The sequence below is a fragment of the Sinocyclocheilus anshuiensis genome, unplaced genomic scaffold, assembly GCF_001515605.1.
Source record: "Sinocyclocheilus anshuiensis isolate Anshui unplaced genomic scaffold, SAMN03320099.WGS_v1.1 scaffold4546, whole genome shotgun sequence".
In the NCBI taxonomy this organism is placed as follows: Eukaryota; Metazoa; Chordata; class Actinopteri; order Cypriniformes; family Cyprinidae; genus Sinocyclocheilus; species Sinocyclocheilus anshuiensis.
The window spans coordinates 26,186-37,723 of NW_015544509.1; the positions used below are offsets into that span (position 1 = coordinate 26,186).

At 38.0% G+C, this 11,538-nt stretch overlaps 1 protein-coding gene across 1 annotated transcript in view; it reads left to right on the forward strand.

Moving 5' to 3' along the window:
• LOC107698191 (trafficking protein particle complex subunit 8-like) overlaps window positions 1–9,205 on the forward strand; it is a 32,665-nt gene extending 23,460 nt beyond the window's left edge. The window contains exons 16-18 of the mRNA XM_016499155.1: window positions 2,002–2,144; window positions 7,759–7,848; window positions 7,951–9,205. Of these exons, the coding sequence (XP_016354641.1) occupies window positions 2,002–2,144; window positions 7,759–7,848; window positions 7,951–8,185 (468 nt within the window). The 3' untranslated portion in view covers window positions 8,186–9,205. The remainder of the gene's footprint in view (window positions 1–2,001; window positions 2,145–7,758; window positions 7,849–7,950) is intronic.
• The last annotated feature ends 2,333 nt before the right edge of the window (window positions 9,206–11,538 follow it).

The window sequence follows — 11,538 nt, forward strand, 5'->3', positions numbered from 1 at the left end:
CCGCGGGTGCTATTCATATGGTAATCATCCACGAGAAACGCGCGAATCTGTAAACACATCACCACCGTAAACAAAGAAGCAAGATTCATTTTTAGCATTCAAATATGCACTATGTGTTCATCAATACTGTTTTCAAATGTTATCAGAACCGTTTTCAATTTATTAAGGTTTTTTCTGTCTTTAACGCGCCCACAGTTAAGCCAGCATACACATAAACCCTACACTCAGCAAGCAATGTTGTATATAAAACACTGTGTAGGCACATTTAAAGATACATTTTTCATTGTTAGGCAGGTTTATACTAAGAAAGTTTTAGAAATGGATTAAATCTTTGTCAAGTTGCTGTTTTCATACCTTTGTAATATTTTTCAGTCAATATTAAATTACTGAAAGAACTACAATTTTCACAATTTTAGGTTTGATATGTTTTCAAAGTAACTTGAAAGTAAAGTAATTAGTAAGTAACTTGAAAGTAAAGTAATTAGTAATCTGATTACAATTTTCAAGTAGTAATAAGTAATTTGTAATCAATTACTTTTTTGAGTAACTTGCTCAACACTGTTGAGGAATACTAAGAAAGTTGATGTCTAACTTTAAAAAATGAAGGAGGAAGAGGGTAGTGAATGACGTCCTGGGTCACTAAAGACCCAAGGTATGCATTTAAGGGTTAATGTAGCCTTGGTGAGCATAAGAGACATCCTTCAAAATATCTAAAAATCTCACCTAACCTTCAAACTCTTGAACGGATGGTACTTTTCTTCAGTGGAATGCAAAAAAAGACCTCTCGCAGAATATCCTAGCAGCTCTTGTCCACAGAATCAAAGCAGACAGTCACCAAGGAGCTGTCAAGCTACAAACAGCACTATAAAAGTAGTCCAGTCGCATGGCATCTTTCAGTGAGGATCAAACTGAAACGTATGTCATTATTCACTGAAAATCGTTATTCAAATCAGTGACACTGAGCATCGGTTCACACATGCCTTTTAACCAAAAATAACATGCTGAGTTTGAATATATGGAAGTGCAAATGAAATTTGAGAATTATGGTGCAGCGCCAGATTACATAAGATTATAGTATGCTAGGTTTGCCAAAGCTAAATAACGGTTTTATTTTTTAAAATGTTATTTATTCCTGTCATGACAAAGCTGAAAGCTTTATCATATGAATCATATGAATAAATAGGTTTCAAATATATTAAAATTAAAACTGTTAAACAGTTATTTTAAATTGTAATATTTAACATTTTTACTGTTTTACTGTATTTTTCATCAAATAAATGCAGCTTTGATGAGAATTATTTCAAAAACATGAATCTTACCAACCCCAAACTTTTGAACAAAAATGTATAATATTAAAAACTAATATTAATTTTAAAATGTTATTTTATTGTAGTTAGTTTTCAAACTCATTTTGGTGTAGTTTTTCCCCAGTTACAGTAATTTTTATTTTTATTTATGTTAATAAAAATGTTTTTTATTTAGTTTTAGCTTGGACATACTTAAAAGTGTCATATAGGTTTGAAACAACATGAGTGAGTAAAAACTTTTGAAATTCTGTCAGTGTTCAAACTGTCTCTTTTGGTTTCCAAATGTCCCTTCTCCATTTTAACTCCTCATTCATTCACTTGTTTTTTCAGTTGTTCATTTGCTCTGTAATCCATTCATTTTTTTCCTCCGTTTCCATTCTGCTGTTGGGCCTGATTCTGTTCGGTCTGAAATCTCTCCCCTGCACGCCGTTGCATAGCAACACTCATTCATGGCAGAGGAAGTCCCTCACGTGAGGGAATGGCATCACACATGTTGATCTCAAAGTCTTTTTATAGAAACCCTCACGTGAGCTCGTGCTTTTCTCCCTTTTGCATTTTGCGTCTCATCTACCCCGTTCCCCTCTCTCAGCCATGCACGCACTTTAAACCGAATGAAAAACAAAGCAATTTCCTCTGCTGGAGCAATTCCCTTAAGCTTTCAGAATGAATGAAACGTGTGCTTTTTGTCAATTAGGAAACTCAGGAAATGGTGCTTCTGAAGTTCAAGCCTGACGTTCCTCCCCCTGTAAGCAAGCCCTCGCTGGAACAGCTTTCCCACCTCATAAAGACCTGTCTCCACTACCCAGAGTCTTATGATCATCCCTTCCCACAAAAGAGGTAAAGCGCACACAAACAAACACTTTTGAAAAGCTCAAAGAGACCTGAATCGGTTAGCCGAAATCCGCTGACTGTGTTTCCAAGGTGACAAGACTCACACAGACGTACGCTAATGTTCACATGCCCAGTGACGCCCACAGGGAGCGCTTGTCTGGCCTAGTTCTGCAATGGTGAGTGGAAAGTAGGTGTGTCCATGTGAAAGATGGAGATAAACTGGACCGCGTCGAGCTGATGCGTTTCCTAAAGCGCTCAGTCATCACTCATATCCTTGGGTTTGTGTGAATGTGCTCTCATAAATTTGTTTGTTCTGAGGAACAAAGGCCAGTCCTCAGTCGACAGCTAGAAAACTCACTGAAATGCGAAACACATTGTCACCGTTCTAAAAGCACACAATCAACGCGAACAAACCACATTAAGGTTGACATGAATTGGAAATTCTCCCTATTTTCGAAATCCATCTTATTGATCTTATTGCAAACTATTTATCCATGCGTTTCATATTTTGACCTAGCAATATTTAATCCAAATGTCATAACTGGATCTTCCTTGTGAAATCAATAGACTTCTCCAACCATTTAGTTTGCTTAAACTCCGCCCCTTTCTTACAGTCAGCCTCAAGTTTACATTCAGATCTGCCTCCATCCAATCAAAAACCAATGGATAGAACCACATCCCTCCCTACATTTTTACATTTCTTTTTCGATACTAGGATTTACATCAGTACAGTAGAAAAGATGTCGCTATTTCAATTACATCGCAACTTTAAACACTGATGCAAGAAATCAGTGGTGGTAATGAGGTGCAAACTGCAAAACAAAGGTCTAGTTAACAGGCCGTTTGAGGAATGCAATCATAACGACCCTAACAAACTGTCTTAATCAGATTTGACAAACTGCCAAGTGCTAAAATCTCTTGCCTGTCTAGTTTTTGTCCTTACTGATCACAAGCTTTAGGACATTTTGTTGATTTGTTGCACTTGGTGTAACGGGGGTATTTAGCCCGTTGTGTAGGGGAAATGGATTACGGCTGCCCTGGAAGTTTGGACAACGAAAGGATCTTGGTCCCCGCTCCCCAAACTTTTTAGTCTCGTTACACACTAACGTGTGTATGTGGTTTCTTACCTTATTGTGTTGGAACACTACTGATTGACAAGGGTAGGCTTCAGGTATGGTAACGTTACACGGTGGCTTCCTGAAGTGAAATTGCATACATGAGAGTACAGTGTGATATGCTCCTCCCTCCCCAGATCTAATAAAGTAAGTGAGACTCCCCCACTCCCTGACAGCTCTCAACAGAAAGGTACACTGTAGATAAGTGCAAAAAGGAATTAAACAGAATTTATTATTTTACATTTATTTTTCTTATGAATAATTATTTCTTGTTTGAGTAATCGATTAAATGAAAATCATAAAAAGAATTTAGTCTTTGTGCCGTCTTTTCAAATCCACACAATCACCTTCAACACAACAGTTGACAACTTTTCACTTGTGGTATAACAAATCCCTTATGATACTTCGAAATGAGATCACTTGCAATTTGTCAATTGGTAAACCCACAAATTCTCACCTTTCCAAACGATCATCTTCAAACAATCACATTTGAAAACAACAAAAAAAACAAAGCATACACAATTAAATCTCACCTCAGAATGAGCACTTATATGAAACGTCCCTTCAAATGTTTACTCACAGTTCACGAGTTACTCACAGTTACTCAAGTTCCATAGTCCACTTGAATTACCACAGTTCCGTGTTTTTCAGTTCAGTCACTAAAAAAACGGAAAAAATGAGAGGAATACCATAGAACGATGAATTAGAGGGCGTTGACTGGACGTAGAGTGCGTTGAAATAAACTGAAGATCAAGTAGTTTTAAGTGTGTAAGTTCAAAAATTCACTCAGTCTTGTAAAAATATCCCACAGATAAACTGTCTCAAAAAGCATCAAACTGAGATGAATCAACCTGAGATGTCACTTGGATGGCAGGGTAGCAACACAATCTTCAAACTTGAATCGGCGGAAAAGTTAAGTCTCTGCATTAACTGCATTATACAGCGATCTCGGTCTCACGTGCTCTGACACGTGCGGGAAACTTAATTGCACGTGAATGGTCCCGTTGAAATGTTAGCTCTTGGCGCTGCTTTTCAATCAAAACACCAGAGGTGCAAAATGCAGCAAAAGTACATGCAACAAGTCACTTGATGACAAAAATCAAGCAGGGTTTTCACTTTAAGCGTACTCACAGCTTCCGTGGCCTTCGATATGTTACTGCGTCATTTTAACAGCCAACACATACCACTAGAACAAAACTGAAAAAAACTCCTTTCTGCTATGAACTGCGGTTCACTGTCCACACTTTCACTTAGTGCTGTCGTCCTTTATTCGACTTAAGCCTCGATAATCTTCCGTTGAAGCAACTTTATCGAACGAGCTTCTCGATCACAACACTGCACTCACTTCTGTGTGTGACACACTCATACACCGCGCTCTTCCAGTGAAATCAGGGAGCTTCCGGTCTCTAGGGATATAAATGGCAGCTGGGGTGGTTTGCGCAGAGGCCTGGCTCTCAATTACCACCTTTGCTAAGGATAGGGCTTCTCTCTGCTCCGCCCTGGATTGGTCAAGTGCCCCTGCCTGCTCGGCAAACCTCCTCTGCATCTCTGCCATCTCTTTTTTTAGTTCCTCCAGTTCAGACATCTTCTTACTTGACAACAAACAACTTGTGGGCCTGGAGACATGTGACTACTTAAATGTGCCTAATTCGATCCTGTTTGTGACGCCGCTTTTGTAACGGGGGTATTTAGCCCGTTGTGTAGGGGAAATGGATTACGGCTGCCCTGGAAGTTTGGACAACGAAAGGATCTTGGTCCCCGCTCCCCAAACTTTTTAGTCTCGTTACACACTAACGTGTGTATGTGGTTTCTTACCTTATTGTGTTGGAACACTACTGATTGACAAGGGTAGGCTTCAGGTATGGTAACGTTACACGGTGGCTTCCTGAAGTGAAACTGCATACACGAGAGTACAGTGTGATATGCTTCTCCCTCCCCAGATCTAATAAAGTGAGACTCCCCCACTCCGACAGCTCTCAACAGAAAGGTACACTGTAGATAAGTGCAAAAAGGAATTAAACAGAATTTATTATTTTACATTTATTTTTCTTATGAATAATTATTTCTTGTTTGAGTAATCGATTAAATGAAAATCATAAAAAGAATTTAGTCTTTGTGCCGTCTTTTCAAATCCACACAATCACCTTCAACACAACAGTTGAAAACTTTTCACTTGTGGTATAACAAATCCCTTATGAAACTTCAAAATGAGATCACTTGCAATTTGTCAATTGGTAAACCCACAAATTCTCACCTTTTCAAATGATCACCTTCAAACAATCACATTTGAAAAAAGTGGCCTTCGATATGTTACTGCGTCATTTTAACAGCCAACACATACCACTACAACAAAACTGAAAAAAACTCCTTTCTGCTATGAACTGCGGTTCACTGTCCACACTTTCACTTTGTGCTGTCGTCCTTTATTCGACTTAAGCCTCGATAATCTTTTATCGAACGAGCTTCTCGATCACAACACTGCACTCACTTCTGTGTGTGACACACTCATACACCGCGCTCTTCTTCGTCTCTCCCTGCTGCACTTGCAGCACGCGCAAAAAGCGGACCACTCGCCAAAATAAAAGTATCCCAAAGATAATCTCTTTTCAAAATAATATACCCGTTACATTGGCTTGTAGCTGGATGTGTTGTATCCGGTCAGGACAACACACTAGCTATAAAAAAATTAAAAGTTGATATAAAATTAAAGTTTAATAATAACTTAAATACTTTATACATCTTAAAGTTGTGATGAAAATGAAGCAGCGACAGATCCTTTCTTCCATATTGTGACGTACATCAGAGTGTAACAGATGATTGGAAAATAAGAAAAGGGGGAAATTGGTTATATTGATCCGGTTGTTGATTTGATTTTGAGATGTGGCTGTTGCAATCAAAAATTAGCCCAAGCTTGCAGTCGATTGTGGAGGGACGAGGGACTAAATGATTATTGAAGTCTGACATTCATCATCTGAAGTCTGTAATTTTTACCAGAAAAACATAGTTGTGACATTTTGTTACAAGGTAAAAAAAAAAAAAGAAACCGATACATGAATAAGTTATGCAAAATAACATGCATTTACATAATAGGGTTTATTTTAATTTCATGACAACTTTAAATGTTTAAAGTCATTTTTTAAATCACTGGAAATTATTTTATTTACTGTGATTTTAATTTTAGGATATTAGAATTTGGGAACAGTATCGAAAACCTTAAACCAGGTCAAACACGTCTTACTGTGCAACAGCACAGCCATACAGAGCTTAAATTAACCAGGAAATTGAACCAAACATCTTGTAGCATGAGGAGATGAATGTTCCAGAGTCAGGGGTTAGTCCATCCATATTTGTGCTTCAGGACAAATGACTTAAAGTTGCTGCACACCACAGTATGGGATTAACAGACGTTATGAGACCCATTGATCAAAGTAATATCCAGATGAAAGTCGAGTGCTCTATTTTACATAGCAAAATTGAATAATCTATTTTTTTCTGGCTTGAAAACTTGGGCGCATGTTTGAGTTCCAATGCAAGGTCATGAAGAGATGCAAGTACTGATGTTTTCTATTTTAACTGAAGAATAGACTGTTTGATTTCGGTTTGCATTGCGTCAAGAGGAGAAATTTCAAGAATTAGACCTGTCTGAACTAGAGGTCTTCTCGGGCCCTAAAATCTGTACCTGACCCGAATCACTTCTTACCCAAACCCGACGTGCATAAATTAATTTTTTTTAAAGAAAAACCCAACCTGAGACAGACCCGATGAAATTAATTCAGAGTCCGACAGCATTTATTTTCGAACCCAAACATAAACGGCATTGACGTGTACACAGCCTGCAGTCCCGCACTCAGTAAAGAAAAATCCCGGTGTCCTGCTGACTGATTTGGCCATTTCTCCATTACTTTGATTTATTTAACATTTATTCAATTTATTATTACTTTATATTATTGCCTGCCTGATGGATAGGCTACAAGTTATTTCTGAGTTCAGCTTTAATTGTGACCAGTGGCTTTGAAAAATAAACGTGATAGTTTGATAACAATTAAATCGATAGCCTAATGATTTTCTAGTGTTGTCTGCAACCTAATCTGGCGAAAGGCTTCTACACACAAAAAAGAAAAGCCCTGCATGAACACGCAGCATAATGAAGCGAGTGGATTTTCCTGACGGATCTCATATCGATAAGATGATTTCTGTGTGCGAGGTTACAAACGTATGCTCCTTTTCTATGTGCGTTCCACACTTAACACAAGTACACAGATAGTTTAAAAGAATTCGGGTCTTATCGGGTCCATTTGTAAAAAGCACTTTTATTTTAAATTAACTGAGACCCAAGACCGCTAATACCGAACCCGACCCATGTCCGAGACACTTGTAGAAGTTTTGGACCCAAATCCTCTCGGGTCGGACCTCGGGTTTTCGGATCCAAGTGGACCTGTGAAGACCTCTAGTCTGAACCCCATCTCCAAACAATTGATGTTCTTGACATTTTTTTCCTTCCTTAGTTTATGTACGGTTCCAGTCACCCTGACGTTGTCCAACTGTTCCTTGGCTCAGGTAGACGTCATTGTTGATCTGCGGCATAAAACGACCAGGTACATCTCAGGTTTTCCTGATCCCTAATGTCCAAATCTTCGAAATACAGAAAGCATTTGGACTTCAAAGCAGTCTTATACTCTTGTTGTCTGTCTTTGCAGCCCGGAGTCACTGGAAGTGCATGGGTCTTTTAGCTGGCTGGGCCAGACCCAATATAAGTTGCAGCTCCAGGCTCAAGAGGTGTACAGGCTTTTCTTGAAAGCTTGTTTCTTCCAGGCTGGAGTTTATAATTTGGGCACACCCCGTGTCTTCGCCAAGTTGGCACAGACCAGCGCTATGTGTGAGACCAGCCAGCAGAGCGCCATGCCTGCCCTCATTATCATCAACAGCATTTGAGTAACTCCGCAACGTCGATCCAACCTTTCTTCAAAGTTCTTGGCCCACCTAAATAAATGAAATGGACTGGAATCCAAGATTTTTCTACTACTTGCTAAAACAAAATCTAATTGAGAGAGATAAGTAATTAAAAAGACTTGAACACATGTTTCAAATTAACACTGCATCTGATGTACTTGTATGGTCTGCAATGGTGAGCTAAACACAAACAGACTTTAGATGTTTTGTCTTAAATGCACCTGAAGCGTGACTGGATCTGTTTTGTTTTTTTTCCCATGTTAATTTATCTCTCATGTCAACCATGTATCTTTTGAAGAATTTTGCTTTTGTTTTATGAAATCTTTTTGTTTTTAGAACTAATTTTTTCAAGATCCCAAACATGTGGTAATGTAAATGGCTATGCATCTCTGCCTCATACTGCCCTGCCGGCTATCTCACGGTTGTCCACTGTGCTCTGTTGCCACAGTAACAAAAAAATAACACCATCTTAAAACCAGAAGATGAAACGCAACACTGTAACCTGATGAGCTGCGGTTGATACCATTGCAGCTGTTGAAAGGACAACATATTTCTGCCTTGTTCAGGCAGGCTGCAGATGTGGCGTTAAATTGAACTTAATATCACCTTGAGAAAAGCCAGTGGAATTGGTGAAGTCCAACAAGGAGCCATCTTAATGTTCGTGCCCCAGTGAGGAAATGGCCGAATCCATGTTGCCCAGTCAAACAGCATAGACTTTTAAGGACCTGTAAGGACACCAAAAGGGGTAAAAGTCAGTCTGAGGGCATATTTCTGTTTGTGCGTCTTTGTGTGGGTGGACTGTGCTGTTTTCTCCGGAGATGTTTAATTTTCTACAAACCAATCATCCTCTCCCACCACCTCAGCTCTCATTCTGTCATCTCCACTACTATGATCAAACTGTTATTTAAATGTATCCACATGACTGCTTTTCTGAAAAAAATGATGTATTATATTTATAACAAATTACTGTACATAGAATAAAATGTAACCAGTAACCAAGAACCCGGCTGCCTGTTGTCTTAGTCGTTTGATTTATTTTAGAAATTGAATTTGCTATATTTATTGAGCAAGTACCATCTACTAATTGCAACACACAGGTGTATTCTCTAATATGCAGTTCCTGGGAAACATGTTATTGAACATGCTGTGGCAAATGATGAATGTGAGGATTTTAATTAGTTTTTAATAATAGTATTTTTCTTTGTGTGCCTGGCTATTTGGTTCTTACATTTTTTAACAAATGCAACACAAAACAGAGTTTCAAAATCTTGCCAGAAATGCCTTTCTTGTCTTCTAAGTCATTCATTCAACACAGCTGGTTCGGTCAGTGGCATTGTGCTTCATGTAAGGTTGGATTGCTGGAGTTAACCACTAGGTTTGTATAAAATGTTATGCGTTTTGTCCCTGAAACAAACAAAAGCTAGCTGGAAAACTCGACATGCTCAACATCATTCTGTTGATGCTGGCAGCTGAAACATCAGTGAAAAGAATGTGATGAATGTCACAGCAATATAGACATAACTGCGCACCCACATATTTGATTTTTTTATACTTCATACTTCATACTTAGTTCTATCAGAAATTAATCTCCCCCCCCCCAAAAAAAAATCTGTTTTTTTATCATGCTATTGTAATAATCAAATGAAATTATCAACTGAGGTTTTAGATTTTGTTTATTTTTTTATTTGTGATTTATTTTATTATTTGTTTGTTTTTTATTACCCACTTTGAAAAACACTCTCAACTATAGTAGTTCCTGTAGCTTTCCCTCTTTCCTGTATTTTCGTGCATATGAATATTCTGATGATAATCAAAATTTGGTGATTTTCTGTGTATGCATCATTAGCATGCAGACATTATACCACATTAACCTAAATGCCATAACCAGATTAAACCAACATTTTTCTTTGTAGAAATCTGAAAACGACAGCTGGTATTTGTCTGTATTAATTTCGTGGCTTGTAAACATTTTATTTTATATACTATTCACCATAATTGAACATTCATTTGTATATGCTTGTGACCAAATGAAGGCCAATCTGGGTGATTAGATAGGCTACAGACAGCTGTGAAAAGTTAAGCTACTTAAACATTTTTGAACGATTGCTTAACTAGCATTAGTTAACTAACATGATTATTTTAATTCACAAGCATTAAAAAAACATAATGGTTTACACAATGGTTGACATAAGTAATTTGTAAAAGTATTCTGAATAGTGTTTACTTAAGTGTTTATATCATTGTAGCAAATACAGGTAACTATTGTTTTCTCTACCCTGTTGAAAAAAACAGCATATGCTGGTTAGGTATGTTAGGTAGGCATATTCAAAAGATGGCGGCGCGTTCACACGCTGCGGCTTCTCTCTCTCCCGACAGAAAGGGGTTTTCGTGTTTTTTGTCTTGTGAATCGCAGTGTTTTTGTACGTAATACAAACATAGTGCAAATTTCTCGCCTGTTTTTATGTTACCAAATATATCCACATAGCCTACGTGTTTTCTGTCCCTTAAGGTGGAAATCAACTCGCTCATACTTTTTGAATCTTACTTTGCTACAAATGCAGCAAATTGCTTTTTTTTTTTTTTCTGTTGGAAAATGTTCAGGTAAATCGTCAACGGTAAAATGACGCTGTAGGGAAGGGAAGGACTGGATGGCTAATAACTGTAGCCCCGCTGCACCTCAGACGAGCTTCCCGCCGCTGGATCATTTCAAAACAATTAAAAGTCAGCCTGTCTTAATTTAGAGTTAAACTATAAAATACAGCAACAAATTATTTTCAGACCTTTTAAACTCAAAAGTACATTTTGTTAACAAATGGTGTGTGGGATTAAATAGGTTAAGATCTCTGATTATCCTGAAGGGTTCAGGAAGTTTTATTCATGAAATGCATTTATTCTGTTCCTTCGCTTTTTTGTTCTCTTCCCCATCCCCATCCCCTACACCTTCCCTTCTGTTTCGTTCCTTTCTTTCCTCTTCTGTCCCTTCCTCCTCTTCATTTCCGTTCTGTTTTTTTTCCATGCCTTCTTTTTTCTCTTTTTCTTTGCTCTGCTTCTTTTAATATTTGCTCATTCTTCTTATATTTGCTAATAATAATTATTCATATCTTCAATTTTAAAAATAAAAAAATGTCTTAAAGCATTAATCGTTTTGCACCTGAACGCTAAACATGCTGTCCCAGTAGAATCCAGATCTAATGTAATGTGTGTTAAAGGCACGAGAGGCTGCATTAGGCTACACAAACACGCGCTGTTGTCAAAGGTCGACGTATTTCCAAACTCACCGTTGTGCGCGTCAGGCGTTCAGTACAACTGCTCTTTTATGGAAAAGGGGGGGGGGG